The sequence below is a fragment of the Echeneis naucrates genome, chromosome 8 (genome assembly GCF_900963305.1).
Source record: "Echeneis naucrates chromosome 8, fEcheNa1.1, whole genome shotgun sequence".
Classification (NCBI taxonomy): domain Eukaryota; kingdom Metazoa; phylum Chordata; class Actinopteri; order Carangiformes; family Echeneidae; genus Echeneis; species Echeneis naucrates.
Window position 1 is genome coordinate 11481401 of NC_042518.1, and position 19857 is coordinate 11501257.

The 19857-nt window shown below is 41.2% G+C and overlaps 4 protein-coding genes across 6 annotated transcripts; 2 read left to right on the forward strand and 2 right to left on the reverse strand.

The window, feature by feature from the left end:
• The first annotated feature begins 29 nt into the window (after positions 1-29).
• gys1 (glycogen synthase 1 (muscle)) lies at positions 30-10878 on the forward strand. Of its 3 annotated transcripts, none has more exons than XM_029509055.1 (16): positions 30-101; positions 4923-5041; positions 5211-5392; positions 6229-6420; positions 6538-6723; positions 6939-7083; positions 7252-7369; positions 7590-7710; positions 7836-7942; positions 8121-8180; positions 8346-8538; positions 8723-8849; positions 8931-9026; positions 9120-9283; positions 9376-9456; positions 9551-10878. In XM_029509055.1, exons 2-16 carry the CDS (start codon positions 4924-4926, stop codon positions 9776-9778), a joined length of 2118 nt encoding a protein of 705 aa, XP_029364915.1. In that variant the 5' UTR covers positions 30-101; position 4923; the 3' UTR covers positions 9779-10878. The 3 variants fall into 3 exon arrangements, with proteins under 3 accessions (XP_029364915.1, XP_029364914.1, XP_029364916.1); XM_029509054.1 differs by lacking the exon at positions 30-101 and adding an exon at positions 2403-2560; XM_029509056.1 differs by lacking the exon at positions 30-101 and adding an exon at positions 2827-2847.
• Positions 10321-14520, reverse strand: aspdh (aspartate dehydrogenase domain containing). The gene is made up of 9 exons (XM_029509057.1): positions 14450-14520; positions 13804-13866; positions 13580-13684; positions 13261-13405; positions 13069-13153; positions 12588-12737; positions 11987-12210; positions 11780-11919; positions 10321-11112 (listed from the first exon to the last, which is right to left on the reverse strand). The coding sequence occupies exons 3-9, from the start codon at positions 13632-13634 to the stop codon at positions 11075-11077; spliced, it is 837 nt and encodes a 278-aa protein (XP_029364917.1). The 5' UTR covers positions 13635-13684; positions 13804-13866; positions 14450-14520; the 3' UTR covers positions 10321-11074.
• A 22-nt stretch (positions 14521-14542) lies between these two features.
• On the forward strand, positions 14543-15572 carry tmem86b (transmembrane protein 86B). Its single transcript, XM_029509059.1, has 3 exons — positions 14543-14593; positions 14705-14948; positions 15121-15572. The coding sequence occupies exons 1-3, from the start codon at positions 14543-14545 to the stop codon at positions 15570-15572; spliced, it is 747 nt and encodes a 248-aa protein (XP_029364919.1).
• Positions 15573-15614: 42 nt separating this feature from the next.
• hspbp1 (HSPA (heat shock 70kDa) binding protein, cytoplasmic cochaperone 1) lies at positions 15615-19486 on the reverse strand. The gene is made up of 8 exons (XM_029508975.1): positions 19328-19486; positions 18961-19088; positions 18403-18622; positions 18064-18288; positions 17788-17943; positions 17378-17474; positions 17156-17267; positions 15615-16465 (listed from the first exon to the last, which is right to left on the reverse strand). The coding sequence occupies exons 2-8, from the start codon at positions 19078-19080 to the stop codon at positions 16385-16387; spliced, it is 1011 nt and encodes a 336-aa protein (XP_029364835.1). The 5' UTR covers positions 19081-19088; positions 19328-19486; the 3' UTR covers positions 15615-16384.
• Positions 19487-19857: the final 371 nt, after the last annotated feature.

The window sequence follows — 19857 nt, forward strand, 5'->3', positions numbered from 1 at the left end:
ACATTGAGGAAGACGGTTAGAGGGAAAAAAAAAACAAGCTGGCACTGATGTCAACACAGGTGCAACCCAGGATGATGGCAGTTAAATGCATCCAGAATAAGGTAAAACTATCAAAACTAAATCCCACTGTACTACTTTACTCAAGTCCAGGTAGTACAATAAACAGGAATGGGAGCTCGGGCCAAACTGAAACGAAACTAAAACAAAATCATCATAAAATATAATCCAAACACAGGCTGCTTTTCTTGGTGGTTTAAGTAACATAAAAATCTAAACCAGAAACACAAAAGGTTAAAAAAGTACTGGGAGAGCTGGAGGCATAGACATAGCAATGAGGCTAAATACACCTGACTTATTAAATCACAGGAGAGCTGGAAAGTTGTCATACGACTAAGGTGAGCCATCGCTCCATTATTCACGTGATCGAACACATTGTCGCATGGCAACGACAGCCGTGCTCGTTGTCGTGCGGCACATCGGATTGTGTTGGGATACACTGGACCGTCTCACTGTAGCGCAGCAGTTAGCTGTTCAGTCTTCCTCTGACTACAGGGAGGGATATTTCCGTCCCATGCACTGGCAGATGATGGTGATATCTTCTCGCCCCGTGCATGGAACACGCGCAGCGTTCCTCCATTAGACACGACGTGCGTTCACCTCGGTGCTCCGTGGGTGATGTTTGAGTCAAGTTATTTTATTGTCCAAATGAGAGTCGCCGCCTCCTTTTGTAACGTGCTACAGCATCAAGCTAGCAGGCGCGAATGTAAACATTAGAGCTAATCGTACCGAGCGGTGCGCAACAAGTCCGCCGTCAGTATGTGTCACAGGTCGATGCTTTTCTAACGAAGGCATAAAAACATCACATCAACATTACCTCTTAACGACAGCTCCCCGGTTGACAACAGCTCCCGCCACTCTTCTTTAATCTGGGAACCGACGGAACGCGCGGAAAAGTTCTGTTCCGTCGGCAGAGCCAATGGGAAAGGAGTAGACAGTGACGACACACGTAATACGGAAGTAAGTGGAACGACGCTCGGCGCAAGTGTTGCACATTAAAAGGCCGTGTGTTCCCGGCAAAACTACGTCAGGGGGTACGAAGCATAGAGGCGGGGATCGGATGCCGATATCAAGAGAAGAAATAATTTAAGAAATAAAATAAGAAAAGAATTGTATATTCTTAGTACATTTTTCATGTACAAGATCGGCATCTTCGTAAAAGTATTACAAATCCGCTAAGCCTTGCTTTAGTGAATTCATGTCAGAAACGCATGCTCCATTAAGGAAGTACAAAAGAATCGAAATATTACGCAAGATGCGACATAGATAGATTAAGAAAAAAATATAAATAATAACAACAACAATAGTACAAGTGATAAGCATTTGACACTGGTTTGAAAAAGACTGTGCTGTAGGAATATTGTAGCTGTATTGAGTATTTTATCAATGAAAATAAGGATGGAATTTGAATTGATAATTAATTTTTTTGTTATGTATTATTTAAATAATTTGAGAACATAATCTGTAGATGAAGATCAGCAGACTTTGCATAGTTCAGTGTCTGTAAGAGTTTGTGAAGTGAAGTCAAGGTTATTCGCTTTAAACCTAATTGAATTTACAAACTATCATGGCAACTTATGTCTCAAGAATGAAAAAATCTTATCTTAGCTTAGATGATGCCATTGTAAATAATAATCTAATATTTCCATGTAAATTAGTCCACCCACCACTGTCAATCCTAAAGTGTGGCCTTTGGTCACCACGCAAGAAAACATAAGTCAGAGGTCATTTGACACCACAGACCAACAATTTTAAAGCTGGCAGGAGGATATTACTTCACAGAGACACTTCACCAAAGAATATTTGTCCTACAGTGCAAGGACAAAGCTGAGACCACAGGGCCACTCACTTATGATCAGTAGTGTAAGTAACAAAGGCCAGGACTGTTAAAAAGCTGTGGTCAGGCCTCTCACGGGTGGATGGTGGTGGAAACAGAAAACAACTATTACGTTACTATAGGGTAGATCACAAAGATATTCAGAGGGGGTTAAGTGTTTTAATGTCACTGGTCATGCGCTATTCTCCAAACTATCCATGACCCTTGAAATAACATTATAAATAACTGTTGCACTTCTCGCTGCAAGCAAAAAAAAAAAAAAAAAGCAAAGGGGTGCTGATAACTCCTCTCTTTTGAATGGATGAAATGTTAATTCACCAACTACCTTTAAACTCCCCCTCAACCAATAGCGTCTCTCGTCTGAGAAAAACACCCAGTTCCCGTGAGGTTGCGTGCAGGGGCGTAGACAGAGAGCGGACTGAGGCCAATGAGAGCTGGAAACCCCTTATGAATAATGTCACATTAGCGACCAACCCCGTCTTGATATCGACAACGCGTTGAACGCCCCGTCCCGCAAGATGACACTAAACGCACCACACGGATGCGGGCCGTTGGCCTTTCACTGACGGCGCCGCCCCCTTCCCTGTCCGCACTGTTTTGCTTTCTAAGGACTGGCCACTGCGGCTGCCTGTAGCGTATCCTGGTAAAGTCCGGACAAATCGAAGGGTGAGTTAATATCCGTGTTTTGGTTATTTCCCCGCGATAGACGCAATTGAAGACTTCCTCGGTGGACGCGCACGCGCATCGGGACGCCGTGTCCTAAGCGCGACTCCGCGGCCGTGCTGTAGGTGCCCGCTGTCACGTTCGCCCTGAGAGCCGTGAGAAATGCGGATACCCCAGAAAGGCTTTCCTGCAGTCTGTGGACGATCAGCCCTTTCTTCATCCCAGACTCGAGGCCCGCAGTTTAGGAAAAAGTGTTCAAGTGTCCGATGGCGGTTGTAGTGATCTGATGTGTATGTGGGAACATTTTATTCAACAAGCTGAAAGCCATGCGCCAAACCTGAAGGGGGGGGCAACATACTTGATATTTTTAGCTCCCCATTAATAATGTGCAGAAGTGCCGGTTGTGACTTTGGGCGTCATTCATTTGTTGGAGGAGGGTGTTTGTTTGTGTTAACCTTACATTTGGATGCAAGATATGTGTTTGACTGAATGAGGGAGAGACATCAGGACTAGTTTGGAGGCCTGTCATGGTTCAAGTGTAATGGGAACTTGAAACCGCCACAGCATTTACTGAAAATAGATGTTTCAGTGATGAAGTTCACATTTTTGTTCTCTGGTTCATCTTTGTGAGTGTTTTTTGGTTTTCTTGTTCAGTGAGGATGAAGGAGTAGATTTACCTGGAAGGTAACTGAAAACATGTAAAAATAGTTGATTAAGCAAATGTGATGAGATGTTCTGGTCTGTCTGGGTTTTTGTTCAAACAGCAGAAGGACTGAATAAAATTTAGGGCATTATGTTATGAGTCGCCTTTCATCTGTTGCTATCAGTAGAGATCTCATCAGGTGAGCAAATGGAGATTAAATGTCTGGGTCGCTTTGAAGAAAACATGTAGTTGTAGACATTTTTGTACAAGTGGAGGAGCATTTCCCCTTTCTCAATCTGGGGTGGTGTGTAATCGCTGTGTAATTTTTCTTTCTAGTTTCTTGTTTCCCATGTCCCAAATTAAATGATTGCATCATATTTTTGCATATCAGCAAGTGCTCCAATTTGGATCAAGTTTATACCTGATCTGTCTACTTGTTTATTTCTTCTTCCAGGTGTGTCTTTTCTCATGCTACTCACTCATCTGCTCAGGAGGTTGCACCCATTTTACAAGCAAGGAACTGAACACAGTTGTAGTTTTCCTCTTACACTCACTGAGGAGGAATGCAACCCCCTTCATAAATATCACCATTACTGATGGGAAGACAAATAATTCAACTTCCTCAGCTGCACTCAGCTGAGTCTTGGTCCTTATAGTGAAGATGAAAGTTTATTTTTCTTTTCACAGAACAATTTGTAGATTTTACCGAAATTCTTGCAGTATGTGATGCATATAGATGTACATGTTCATGTTATGTAGCTACATGTGAGGGCAGCCACAAAAAGCCCTTTGACAATGGAGGATCAAACATAGAGCAAATACTCGAGATATGCCACATGTATGTTGGTCCCTGTCACTCAGTGTTGTTAGTTTGACCAGGGTTTCATATGAGAAGAGCCAAAGGTTAAGTTATTGAGTTACCAGTGAGACGGAAAAACATACACCGTTGGTCTTAGCTTCATCGTTGCAGTTGTCGATGAAATTGACATTATGTCACAGTGTACTCTTGTAAATAATAAACAACTTGAGGAATAATGGAATCTTAAATACTACACTTATCCTAAATTTTTGGCTCATTCAGTAGCTTTGCTCATTTGACTCTACAATGTAAGTAAACACTTGTTAGAATGTCTACTCCAACGTTGTGTTGCACCTCATGCTTTCTTTTTTAACGCTCTTCTTTTGTCGCCTGCCATTTCTCAGCCTGCTATTGGGAATATACATTACCACTTCCCAACATATATAATATAGTCAATGTATAATATAATAATGCACCTGTGGATCCAGTTCCAAATCTGCCTTTGGTGTAGACAGGTTTGTAAGTCCTCATCTGTAGGAATTTTTTGAATTAACTTCTAAGGTTTCATTTACTTCCACTGTTTCAGGAAAGTGATAAATTCTCCATTGTTTGCTGGAAAATGTGTGTGATTTTTTTTTTTTTTTTTCTTTTTGGGGTTTTTAAGTAACCCCATTTTACTTTGGTTAAAAGAGAAAGGCTGTGTTGACACAGCCACACTAGTATAATTATAACTGTATAAGTAATGGAAGTTATGAAATGTGTGTGCAAGGCATTGATGACATAGGCTACTTGCTTCCTGCAGGCCTGTGAAGAAATGTACCCTGAGAGAAACTTAAACTGTTGAAAATAAGAAAAGCCAAGAAAAGGATAATCTGGGATCATATGCTGTGCATGTCATGAGAGTGTGTTTTGTGTTTACCCAGCATGCCGCTGGCTCGCAGCCTGTCTGTTACGTCCCTCTCAGGACTGGAGGACGGGGACGAAGAGTTTGATTTGGAGGATGCTGTTCTTTTTGAAATTGCCTGGGAGGTCGCTAACAAAGGTAAGTGCTTTGATGTGTATCTGTGTGCTTTTATGCATTCACGTCCTCTCAAAAATTTTTGAAAATATTCAAATGCCTCGTGTGTGTGTATATGTAAAGGCTGAATCACATTATAGCTTTGTCTTGACATTGTGTGTGTATGTGTGGCACGCTTGCTGCGTGTTTAAAGTTGGAGGCATCTACACCGTCATCCAGACCAAAGCCCGTCTGACCTCTGAGGAATGGGGGGAGAACTATTTCCTGGTGGGTCCATATGTGGAAAGCAACGTGCGCACTCAAGTGGAGTTAATCGAGGCCACCAACCCCATACTGAAGAGAACCATTGAGAAGATGAACTCCAGTGGGTGTAAGGTAGTATCACGTGTACATGTTTAAAAACTCACATCTTCTGAGTCAAGCTTGTGTTCCACTCAAAGGCAGTCGTTCTTACTACACATAACTAGAGTGGTAAAAGAGAGAGATTTGTATTTACATGTATCAAATGTGGATTACACTTAGAACCAATATTTTCTACGATTCTTCTTCATTCCCTTTTACATCTGATCTACTCGCCCCCTTCTGAGCCTTCTGTCCCTGACCAGCTCTCCAAATACTGTGACATTTCCTTGCAAAGGTTAGAAGTTGTATCAGTGTCTCTCTGTCACCCTCTCTTTCACACAGACACACTCCAAAAATAAATGTGCATTCGTGTGTGTGTGTGTGTGTGTGTGTGTGTGGGCATGCATACAGCCATTTGTGTGTGTGATGCTTTGTGCTGTCTCACTCTGGTAGTGCTGTAGAATAAGGAACACAGCTTTGGGTGTCTGTGATATTATTTTAAAGTGCAGCCTTTTCATCAGCACCCATCTGCACTTCCTGGAATCACACAACCTTTATGTTCCATGACAGACCAGTACCAATTTTTGAAAGATAAATACTGTTTGTATGCTAAACAAATATCATTAATATTTCAACAATGTTGTCTATATCAACAAAACAACCTCCATCAACAATAATTACAAATTGTGTTGTTGCAATATGTTTGGCATGGATCTAAGTTGCTGTCTCAGCTGCAAGTCCTCAATGTAAAATTAATATTTTCCACATAATTGACATCAAGTATTTATTTAAAAAAGTGAAAAATATGGCCTTGTGCATGGCTAAAATTTTGAGTAAACAAACTTGTTTTTTTTCTTCCTCCACCACAGGTCTACTTTGGGCGCTGGCTTATTGAAGGCAGTCCATATGTTATTCTGATTGATGTGGCGTTCACTGCCTGGTCTCTGGATCGCTGGAAGAGTGAGCTTTGGGAGCTTTGTGATATCGGCGTGCCTTGGTTCGACCGCGAGGCCAATGACGCTGTGCTGTTCGGCTTCTTGACGGCGTGGCTTCTGGGAGAGGTCAGCAGCTCCTGCCTCACAGCTGAACATAATATGTTTTAACTTTATTCTGTTATGTGTATGATTTTTATTTATTTCTTTTTTTTGTCTTGTGTTTTACTACTTCCATATATTCAGTTCGCAGCTCAGTGTGAGGAGCCTCCACACATCGTGGCTCATTTCCATGAGTGGTTGGCCGGTTTGGGCCTGGTGTTGTGTAGACAGAGACAGCTGCCCATTGGAACCATCTTCACCACTCACGCTACACTGCTGGGACGATACCTTTGTGCTGGAAATGTGGACTTCTATAACAACCTTTCTGAGGTGTGTGTACATGCGTGAGTGTGAGAGCGCACACATGCGTGCACATAGGTATGGACAAGCCCTTACTTCACAGGGCCGTAATAGAAAATAGGAAAGAATAGAAGTACATATAATGTGTCTGCAATATGTACTGCAAGTCCACAATTAAACTGGTTATTACTATTTGTAAACAAGTTAACCTCATACACCATCTGTTGTCTTTGTGTCTCGTCCAGTTCAATGTGGATAAGGAAGCTGGAGACAGACAGATCTACCATCGCTATTGCCTGGAGCGGGCAGCTGCTCACTGTGCCCATGTTTTCACCACAGTTTCACAAATTACAGCCATTGAGGCAGAGCACTTGCTCAAGAGGAAACCAGGTGTGTGGAGGTGAAGTGACAGCATTGCAATGAGAACTTCCCTTGCTATTTAACTTTATTCGTAATTATTACTCACTGGGAGACAAAATTTCTTAGTCAAGGTCCTGATGTTTCATTATTTTAACTGATTCTTCTCTCACATTTCTTACTCTCTCCCATTACACGCAGATATTGTGACTCCCAATGGGCTCAATGTGAAGAAGTTCTCAGCCATGCATGAGTTTCAAAACCTCCATGCCCAAAGCAAGAATCGGATCCAAGAGTTCATCAGAGGACATTTCTACGGGTCTGTTGGGGGGATATATATTGAAGGAGTAAATGCTGAACAAAAATGATAAAGAAGCGTGCTATTTGCATATTCTGTTGAATTTACCAGGAAACATCAATTTCCTAATTTTCTGTCAAAAGCTTAGTAAGTGCATTCACTTGCTGGTTACTGGGTGAATACTGAAAGTGCCGCATATATTCATATTATGTAACAGATTTTGGTTTGTATTGACCCTCAGGCACCTTGACTTCAACCTGGACAAGTGTTTGTTCCTCTTCATAGCTGGAAGGTATGAGTTCTCCAACAAGGGTGCTGACATTTTCCTGGAGGCTTTAGCAAGACTCAACTACCTGCTTAGAGTAAGTGTGGATTTGTGTAGTTGTGTCAACAAATTTTATGTGTCTGTGTGGGAGGAAGAAGAAAGGTGAATCTCAGGTGTTTTAAAACCTTAACTCTTTATTCGTGTGTGGTCTGCCTGTCATAGGTCAATCACAGTGATGTGACCGTCATTGCATTCTTCATCATGCCAGCTCGGACAAACAATTTTAACGTGGAGACCTTAAAGGGCCAGGCAGTCAGGAAGCAGCTCTGGTAAGGTCCCATCTAATGTTGAAAAAGATAAAGCGTCAAAGTAAAAATGTATGATGTGAGTCAGACAGCCAGACGATGTCACTCTGATCGATCCATTCTAACATGGACACTGATCTGTCTTCATTTTTTAGATGCTTCTGAACTTATTATTCACTGTCTTCATTTCCATCTCTGACAGGGATACTGCTCACACAGTGAAAGAACGCTTTGGAAAGAAACTTTATGAATCTCTTCTAGTGTAAGTTAAACACAGTCTACTTTTTGAAACCTGTAACTTGTGACTTAATAGAATATTAAATTAAAAATAAGAAGGCAAACAGAAAAATCCATATGGTTTCCATAGTTTGTATATTTAGTTAGATCACTTACATCATGAGATCCAAAGCTGTTTGTCTTTATTTAGTGGGCAGCTTCCAGATGTGTCAAAGATGCTGGACAAAGAGGATTTCACCATCATGAAGCGTGCCATCTTTGCGACTCAGAGACAGTGTCAGCCACCAGTCTGCACACACAACATGCTGGAGGACAGCAGTGACCCCATCCTGAACTCCGTCCGCCGCATCGGCCTTTTCAACAGCTCTGCTGATCGTGTTAAGGTAGCAGATTTCCTCACTTCTTTGCTGGTAGCTAATTGTTTTTTGTTTAGTTTGCATTGGGCGGCATCCTTGCTATGCACACCGTTCATAATGGATCAGTGTGTTTCAGTTGGCCAATCACTATTTGTTATGGTAAAAAATGTATATAACAGGAACTGGTAATGAATGGTTTTTGGATCCTCAGATTATCTTCCACCCAGAGTTCCTCTCATCTACCTCTCCTCTACTTCCAATGGATTATGAAGAGTTTGTAAGAGGCTGCCACCTCGGGGTTTTCCCCTCTTATTATGAGCCTTGGGGCTACACACCTGGTAAGACTGACACACACTGACAAAGTGCATGTGTGTGATATTAAAGTGTTAATTGAGCATCGCTGTTTCTGTCATTTCCAGCTGAGTGTACAGTCATGGGAATTCCATCAATCTCTACAAACCTGTCAGGCTTTGGTTGTTTCATGGAGGAACACATAGCAGAACCTTCAGCATATGGTTTGTTTCTTCATACATTATTACCTTTCAACATTTTCAGTTATTCTCTCAAGAACAATTCTGTCTTCAACATTATGCTGTCTTTCTCTGCAGGTATTTACATCCTTGACAGGCGGTTTCGGGGGGTCGATGAGTCGTGTAACCAGCTCACATCCTTCCTGTTCCAGTTTTGCAAGCAGAGCCGGCGCCAGCGTATCATCCAGAGGAACCGGACAGAGCGCCTGAGTGACCTCCTGGACTGGAGATACCTTGGCAGGGTAAGATTGCAAATCTCAAGGTGGAATTTGATGGAACTTGATGAATTATGAGATAATTTAATCTACTTTCTTCTCCTTCTGTTCTGCATTAGTATTATATAGCTGCTCGACATATGGCTCTGGCTAAGGCCTTCCCTGACACTTATGTATATGAACCTCAAGAGCATACATCAGTGAGTTGACTTGTGTGTCTTTGAATGAGTAATTTTCATTTGTCATTTTTGGAAGACTTATTAAACAGTGGGATGCTTTCACTGTAATCCTTAGACCACAGGCTTCCGTTACCCCCGTCCTGCTTCTGTGCCACCATCTCCAGCTCTGTCCCGCCACTCCTCGCCCCACCACAGTGAGGCTGAGGAAAACGATGATGATGAACACTACGACGAGGATCTGGAAGCAGAGAAGGACCGGGTGAACATCCGCCAGCCATTCAAAAATAGATCTGTTCCTGGGGTCAATGGGAACAGCAACAGTGTTCTAAGCGAGAAAAACTGAGACGCACATCACACAGTATTTGCTAAACCTCACTGGTAAAATTTTATCTGTGAAAATTGTTGTTGTCCTCCATACTCATAAACTTTATGAGTGCAGTTGTGAATCATGAGTGATAGCTTTAATATTGGCTTGTTGTGAAAATAACTGTCTCATTGTCAGTGTCTTCCTAACCTGGGGGTACCTAAGAAAACTACCCATCAGTTTGATCTGTTTTGGTTTTATCTCAGTTGTACCAGCAGTGCAACCAGTAGTTTGCTTTGTGGAGTATCTGCAGCAGCTAGATGGGGCGAATCCACAACTCAACACAAATTGAAAATAAATCAGGATTGCTGGAGTACTAACACTGGATAACTGGATAGCTCTCAAACATTGAAAAATTACCATAGGAATATTATGCATCGCCAGAAGGGGGTTTTATACTTTATTCAAGGTGATTTAGAGCAGAGACAATAGCATAATGCTCCTTTTTTACTTGCAGGCTCAGCTAATTTCCAGCTAAAAAATGTCAATGAAACAACATCAGTTGCTGCGAGAAGCCCCAAAGTAGCATGTATTCTTTTTACTGTTAATCTTAAACGTGATTTAGTTGATATTATTGGAGCACTTTTTCTGCCTTGTTTCATAGAATACTTCCCAGAATGGAAATAAAATGTAAAACACAAAAATAACATCACATGAATAGTGTCAGGTACGTGTTTTTCGTTTTATTTCTGTGCCTTACACTGTCACTGCCTGTCAGTGACAATCATAGATTAACAACCTCACACTGCTGTTAATCCTCCACATTTATCTGTGTGCTTTTGTGAAGATGGATGCTCCCAAGTTTGTTCCAGCAAGTATGTATTTGTGATAGGAAACAAGATGAGACAGACAGAGGACAAAAGGGACTGCGTCTTGTGAGAGTAACCATGTTTTCAGGTGTGAGATATGAGAGAAGTGTCTGCAAAAAGAGCTAAAGTATGTACTGTAACGACTGAAAGAAAATTGTTTTACCTGGCATTAACTTACACTCCCTGTAAGAGTTTGTTACAATCTTGCACCAGATGAACTTATAATAAAGTTTAAATATATAATATTCCTGTTTGTGTTTTACAAATGGAGACTGGCCTCTCTTTCTTTGTGCCATGCAGTTTACTGGAGCGCAAATGTCCAAGGCTTTTGAAATTCTCTAACACACTGACTCAGTGATCCTCCATCCACACAGTTCATCCAACATAAATCATCTCATGTATCTGGGAGGTTTTGCAGTAGGTCCTGTTCCTGTGTTGTAGTGTGGCTCCAGAGCCCTCACCCACTTCAGCACAAGTAGACTCGACCACCATGACCTTTGCAAACTGATGGAAAAAGAAAGTAAAGGTTAAAACCAGAGTCTTCGTGACAGGAACGGCCACTTACTTGGACGCACACAAATTCGAGACTTAATCTGTTTGTTGTTTGATCGCAGATTTGCAAAAGTAGCCTTTAAGTCTTAAAGTACAACTTTATGTATGTGTGTGCAACAATTTAACCTTTTACTCTGCTACATTCATTTGACTGTTACATATAGGTTTCTTTTCAGGTTAATAGTTACATTATAAACATAACATTAGAAAGTGCACATATTGTTGAAAAATAAACTATTTTGCTACTGCAGGAAAAAAATAGCTCAGCTTCAAGCAGCTACACCTGTAAAATGTTGCATTTGCTTTGAGTCATGACTATTGATGGGCTAAAACTGTGATATTTAATGACTTAGTTAACAGATCCTTTTCTGCAGTGAGTAGCATTTACACCTTTGAGCTTTATAGTAATACAGTAAATGACAGTTTGCATTAGATTTTGAATACAGTTTTTATAATGGGGGAAAGAATCTGAGTTCTTGCATTGATTCAGTCAAACCTTCCCTGGCCTGGTTCAGAACTATGATTTCTCAAGGAGACTGATATGTTGTTAAAGAGGTACCTCAATGTGCATTACGTCAGGATCTTTAAGAAAGTGTTTGAAACAACACACAGGACTCACCAAGTAAACTGTTCCAAAAGGAGTTGTACGTTGCACTGCCAGTTACAGCCCCGAGCTGAGCTGGATTTCTCCTCACTGTGTGCACAGAAAAGCCATTGGGCCCAGTCGCTTCTACTTCCACCACATGGTAGTCCCTCAACCTGGTGCATAAAGAGGTCATTCAAAGATAATTCAAACAGAAAGACAATCTGGAGTGTAGAGACTCACGCTGTGTCAGACACGATCTCTCCCTGAACGCCAGTGAAGCCAAGTGTTCCTGCTGCCACTGCTGCTGCTGCCATGGTGTTAACATTGTTCGGAGCAAGTGGGCACAACTCTGCCACTGAGCCTCTGAATAAAACCCTCCTGCCCTCTCCCTCCTCCCAGTCAGACAGGACGTCTCCTGTCAGCCGGAAGCAGGATGGATGTTTGGACATTCTTATGAACAAAGCCTGAAATGAAGCATAGAGAAGAAACTGTTTCATCAGGACACAATGGTTAACCAGATAAGTTTGTGACTTAGCAGTCAGACACATTCTATTGGATAACTTCCCATTTAACTTAACCAAGCACCCTTAAAACAAGTGAGAGCCTGCTCTATCCACTGTGTTTTTATGCCGTCTTGCCACCTATTTTAATGTATTTGTATGATATTTTGCTGTATTTTACTCTTGGTGTAAGGTGGCTTTGAGTGCCTTGAAAGGCGTGCTAACAAATCAAAATTATTAGTGTTATTATTATTATTATTATTATTATTATTATTATTATTATTATTATTATTATTACTGCATACAATCTCACTCATTGCACTTGTCTTTGTTAGTGTTACCTTTAAAGCTCCATTATCATTCATCCTCTGGATGTCCTGGCCCCCCCACAATGCACCACTGGGGATGTAGAGGGTCCTGCCATACTGCTGAGTTGCCTGATGAAGCTTCTTGTTCAGATCGACATCGGAGAGAGCTGAGGGAGAGCCCACCTGGGGGCCAGAAATATATATACATATAATATGACGCTTTAAGGACGATGATTCTGTGCTAACAATGAAAACACTTAAAACTATGAATCAGATTGGTTGTTTTTAATTCTTATTAAGCTGAAATTCAAATGTAAATAAGAGCAATGATATTTTTACACACCAGGGTTTAAAATGGATTCATGTCATTTATTACCAAGATGTATACGTTCGTATTAAAATAATAGCAAAAATTGCTACCATGCTGAAATATATATACTTTGCATATACAATATGCAAGAAACGCTGGCCGCCCCCCAAAAAAAATTCCCATACAAGAATATTACATTCTCACCATAAAATGAGACTGAGACAGGAAGTGGATACCAAATTCTTTCACTATCTGAGGATGGCACACTTCTACAATCACATCACATCGCCTGTAAAGCACAAAGTTATTTTTCATCCTTGGAAAGATGTCAAGCGCAGACACGCGCTGATTGTATGGTAACGTAGATATAAGATGTGTGTGTTTGTGTGTCTGCACCTGTTTGCAAAAGATGACAGATCACCAAGTATGAGTTCACTGGGAACTAAACCTTTTAGCTTGTCAGAATTTCTGTTCCAAACAAAAGCCAGAGTCAAACCATGAGCAGCTCCTTCCTGAAGGATCCTCTCCACCAGGTACTGTCCTAAAACACACACACACACACACACACACGTGCTGTTAAAAACATACAGTCAGAGAAGGATAGCTCCTTACACTACATGACTGACTGATAATGGATTATTAGATGAGAGGTATTATTTGTGTATTGAAAGTATTCATGGTGTGTTTCTGTTGGGTTTAGAGGGGGAGCTCTGACCTAGATGTCCATATCCTACAACTCCAACCCTTAAGGAGGAAGACCTGGCTGCCATGTCCTGTGCAGAGGAAGGAGACTTGCCAAACCCAGAGAAATCGCATGCAGCTAGAAAACACGAACCATCACCTACACTCAGACACACTGATACACACCTGTCTCTTGACCCTTATATCTCAATTTCTTTGAACCTGTATCACACTCCTTGCCTTTATTGCTTCACTCACCAATCCCACGCACCTCAAGAGCTGTGTATGTTCGAGCTTGAAGCAAGACTGCTGGCCCACACCCTGTGGAATTGTGGGACAGCACAGTACAAAGTCTGAGTCAGTGAACTGCAGTTAATTATTGTTCGGCCTTCTGTCTGTTAAATTATGCTGGCTACCCCTGTATCTATTAAAACAATTTCAGATTCAGATGCGCAAAAAAAATCCCATAAATTTAAATTCTTGTTTTCTGTCTGTAGCTCCGTTCTTGCAGAGATTTTGTCTGTTAATGTTTCAGCGTGGCTCTTTCTTTTTTGAGAAAAGAGAAGCAGTGTGGCCATGTAGTGAACACAAATCTCAATCTTTCCTCAGAGTCATATATCACATATCACACAAAGAAACATAAAGTTCATATGCCAAATAGGCATATTTCATTTCATGTGATACTTATTAACACAGTTCAAGTTTTTCTCCAAGTGTTGATGTCACCATGGAATTTGACCCGGAGAGGTCAAAGGTCAGTAGTTTGTCCATGAGATCTCAAAACAGGACGAGCATTGATAATCAGAGAGAAAAGATCAGACCAAAGTTCATTGCTGTGACATACGACTGAATGAGAGTGGGAGACGCGGCAGTGAATTTGGAAGAGGGGAAGAGGAGAACAAACCTGTTAGTAAACGAGCAGGAACTAAAAGGTGCCTGACCAGACGGGTACATTCATACGACTGCAAGAGCCGACGGCAGTGCTGACTCTGAAAAGATGGACATCCTCGAGACGGATGCGTATGACAGGAGGCAAAGGAGAAATATGGTACCTTAAAGACAAGTATTTTTTAATTATGTAATGAATTGTGTGAAATCATCTTAACTCTTCAATATTTCAGCTGTGCTGTCTTTATTTCTTCTCTTCCCTCTACGTCAGACCTGCGCCCTGCTCTTCTCTCTGCTGCCTTTCTTTTTGTCCACAGCTGTGTACTTCTACCTGTGGACCCCAGACTCGCCTGCATCCATCATGTCTGCAGGTGTTAAATCAGCACCAATCCTGCTATTGGCTGCAGTGGTGCTGAGCTGGAACAGAGGTCAGAGCATCCTGGGTGTTGCGGGAGGACTGCTCTTCTCTGCTGTGGGTGACTGTTGCTTGATATGGGATGAACTTTTTCTGTACGGTAAGAACCTGGTTTATTTGAGAGTGAGGCACAAATTGGATTTTTTTTCTAGATTGAAATTATAATCTAGACATTTTCTCCAACACCTGTCTGCATAGTAATAGTAGCAGAAATGCATTCATTCTTGTCATTAAATTTAGTATGTCCTCAACATGTTACACATTTGTTTCAGGAATGGGTGCCTTCGCTGTGGCTCATTTGATATATTCATTCGCCTTCCTCTCCGATCGCTACGCAACACATTCCTCCTCCTCCTGCATCCGTTTTCTGTATCTGATCCAGTTCATGATAGGAGGTGGTTTCTACATCTACCTATATCCATTCCTGCAGAAAGAGCAACACTCGGATATGCTTGTTCCAGCCGTGGGGGTGTATGTCTTCTTAATTGTTCTGATGAGTGTATTAGCTATTAGAACCCGTCAAACAGCAACACTGTTTGGAAGTTTGCTCTTCATAGTGTCTGATACTTCACTGGCTCTGCAAGTGTTCAAGGTGATCGTTCCAATGAAGCATGGCCATGCTATTGTGATGGTGACCTATTATTTGGCACAGCTACTCATTGCTGTGGGTGATGTAAAAGCAATGGAGAATAAGGACGACTTTGCAAAATGGAAGAGCTCCTAAACAGCATGTCTGACACCCCACAGTGATGCCGAAGTCTGAATGAGCCTGGCCATATTTATTTATTTGATAAAATCCAGAATACATCTGTTTTAGATTTTAAGAGCTACTCAAATGAAAGGAAATACCTTATTATGGGTTTGTTTGTTTTTCATGTCTCAATGGTCAGTGATAATCACAACATTTTAAAACATCACATATACAAACTAAAATAAACTCAATAACAATTTCAGTGATTCTGTGTGACATCCATTTTAAGCATGAGCTGCTTTTTATAGGAGTTAAATATTCCAATTTGTTTTGTTAATAATAACAAGTGTGGAAAAATTTAACAATGATGTTTATAATTTTATACTACGTTTTAAGAGGCTTGAACTGGTGTAAATTTACAATTCAAACTGAATGCTCTACATAGTATAGTATTGTAGTAAGCTATGTATAGTACCTCTAACAGAGACACTTATGTTGGGTCTCTTTAACAACTCCATAAACAGTTTGGTCTTCTGGTCTGCTCTATGTGTAAAGTGCTGTGATGCATCTTTGTTATGATTTGGTGCTACTTAAATAAATCTGATTTGATTTGATTTTGATTTGACTTGGTATTACATTCAAGATACAAAGAACTACACTGGACTGACAGCTGGCTGTAAAAAGTATTTTCTACATTACAGTTATTTACACAGTAAAATCCAGCTCCTGGAGCACATGCAAAATATGGACAGCAACTGTCATAACAGACATTATGGAACATTTATGATAAATGTTTTGTTACATCTTTGCACACCAATACCAAAACAGGTGAGGTAAATAAGACTTCAGCGGTCCATCCCATTGTCATCTGACTGTTGCCCGCGGACACACATTGACCTCAAGTGCTCACAGAAGTCCAATTCTTCCTGTGAGAAACAAAAATGTTACTATAAGAGAGCTTTCCTGGGAAAAGGTCTATGCCTGTATGAGCATATTTTGACAAATATTTCCATTTTGCATGAATATTGGTTTGGCTTCTGTGGTGTCAGTAGACAAAATTACCACAGTCATACCCTTTAAGCATATTGTCATGCAAGTGTTCAGAGAGTAAAGCTGAGAGCATCAGCTGCTGTACAAATGCAGATAAGGGTGAAATCCCTTTTGAGAAATATCTCAGCATCATTCAAGTGTTGCAGAGATTGACAGAGCTTGCAATACTTCTGGACACATAAGACGTTGCAAGTTAGCACACCAGGGTTTAATATCTGAATACGTTGCAGTGGTTGGTTGTGTAAACAGATTTACAATCAAAGCAGGTGATGTTGAATATTGCTTCTGCTGTAACTGTGGGAGACTGAGACGGTGACTGTATTTCCAAATTTGTCAATGATATTTATTTCCCTTTTTTAGATGGCAGCCTAGCCCAGCTTCAATGGGCACAGTATAAACATGGCACCATCCCAAAATGGGAAAATTGATACAATAGAAAACGTACTTGATTTTGTCCTTTTGATTAGACTTGGAACTGTACAAAATATTGTTACCACACCACTAGATTTTGCAAATATATAGTGGTATATTTGCCATAATTTCATAACAAAAGGCTCAGTGCAAACCTGGCTTTCTTCCTTTCCTTGAAGCTCTTTGGCTCGCTGTCTCAGTAGCTCCTCCAGACCAAGATCAGGATTCATGCAGTCTTTAAGCCCCTGTGGACAGTCCTCCACCAGACTACACACACAGCAACAAGGGTGGCTATGATTATTAAAGTGAACCATACACATTGTGTTTTTGTTATTGCCAAAAACTACAAATAACAAAATAGCAAATAAATCTCCTACCAACATAGGGCGCCGAGCACATGCTCGTGAAAAGGTGAGTGTGGTGTGCGGAGAACAGATACCAGCTGCTGCACCATGCCCATGGAGACAACTGTGTCTACAGGAAGCAGGAAGCATGCAAGAATTAATAAAAGTCACAGAGTTAGTTGATGGAATAATCAACATTATATGTGTGACCATTCTTAAAAAGGCAATTTTGACTAAGTGGACGAGCATCAGAAGCATCACTTCTACATGATTGGGCTTATCAAGGACTAAGTAAACCATCTCATTGCATGCCAAATGAGAGAGAATGCAGTTGTCTTATAACGGAACATCTGCTGCCTAAAAAAAAAAAAAAAAAAAAACTTCAATGCAATCTTAAAACAACACAAGAGGCACCATGTTGTTTAAATGCCTGTTCGTCATACCTTTCTGTTCAGGATGCGACGTGAGCAGATTGAGCAGAAGGAAAGCCGACTTGGTTCTCACTTTCTCGTTCTCTGACTGCATGCCCCGCATTAATACTGAGAAACCATCATGGGACAGGAACACCTGGAGTCCTGCTTCCTGCTCACGGACCAGACCTAAAGTTACAACAAGATAAAGTCATGGTTTTATTTAGAGGTGCATTTCACACGAGCCTGCATGAACTCAGCAAACAATTCAACCTAGCTTGATAGTTAAATAATGAATTGTGTACTCACATGAAACGGCGTAAAGGGCTTTTACTCTGACAGTGGGGTGGGGGTCTGAGTCTGTCAGTTGCAGGAGCCTTTCCAGAGCTCCCATGCTGAGCAAGTGTTCCTGCACTTGCGGCATGTTCTGAGAACAGGAAGCGATCAGCTGGGCCGCACGCCACCTTAACCCACTTTGAACATGGCACAGATACCGAGAGAAGCACAACTCCAGTCCACCAAGAATCATCAGATCTGCATAGCCGAAAAAGGGACACATTCAGGATAGTGAAAATAGAGTCTATCTATATTCATCACTTACACTCCGACTCATATCAAATACTAAAACTAATATCATTAATTACAAACCTCTAGCATTGTCCAAGTTCTCACACAACTCAGAGAGCATTTCAAAGGCTGATTCCCGCTCATCTTCATCCTCCTCGTCATCCCTCCCCTCCTCCCCCTCTCTCTCATTTTCACTTATTTCCTCTTTGCGTAGGACTGCCAAGCACTGCTTCATCTGCTCCACTTCATCCATCTGCCCTTTGCAAACATCTGCAAGAGCTTCTCTCAGCCATGTTTTCCTCTGGAACAAAGAGCAAACACATACATTTAACGAGGTGGAGGTCATTGTCGGTCCAAATAAAACCTAGGAGTCCGCCAGTCATAATGATCTCATTCAACTCAAAGAGTAACTGGTCTGGGCACAAATAAACTTGAGATAGGTGTCGATTTCAGAGGAAATTGGTCAAGTGGCTTTGATTTGAGACATTCTGCGAAAAGTGTTTTGGGTTGCAACATTCAAAAAGTTGTGTTGCCTATCCAGCATTCTCAGACAAAAAATATATTTAAAGCCATACAAAAAGCATTGACTTTTTATAGAAAGGTTGTACAGTGGTTTAATGATGTTTAGGAAACACTTACCTCCTCTGACATCGGTTCAGCAGGGGCAGGTCCCTCTGCAGCTGACCCAGCCTCTACTGCCAGCTGAAGGACCCCCTGAAGATTTTGAGGATATCTCCTGTTCTGACGATTGTCTGCCATGATGTGCTCTGGAAAACAACAACCCAACAAACATCGGTGTTGATTTCAGAAGCCCAGCAGTCTTAAATCTGATCTGTGAATATTTAACACTACTTTCAGGACAAAACTCACGAGTGTGTCTTTAGTTTCCACCTAATCATGTTAAATAAACGGCAGGTTGACCCCTTTAACAGGCTAACATTACAGATTTTGTTTAACACGGACAGCGCCGAATGAAGTTAGCATTACGAGCTTATGTTCAACTTACCTGTGTAAGAGCGCCACAAAACTGAGTTAAATTAATGAACGGACGGGTTCCTCTTAAACTGCTGACAGCTTTACTCCGCCTGTAAACGCAGAAACACGAAGACGCTAGAACATTCTAGCTAGCTGAGCTCACGAGTGACAAGGGAGCTGCCATGTTGTACCGTAAACCTTAAACCAAACCGACAAGCAAAGATTCATTTCACTGTGCCCATTACTCCCCGCGCGGTCGTTTCAGACTTTAGATCTTCTGCTTAATTCAGAACTTAAACATTAAAATATACTATAACTGACAGCGGTCCATATGCCACATTTAAAACCCGCAACGATACATTTGGTCATATTAACATACTTACGGTAAATCAGTGACGTTCGGTACGAGCGACGTTCAAAGAGTATGAGTGAAAATAAGATGAACACCTCATAACAGCCTAAGTCGAGAAGTGCAAAATAATAAATAACCTAACACTTACTTTTTTACAACATTTGTGATTATTCTATTCTATTCTATATGTCAATTGGCGTAGTGTAGTA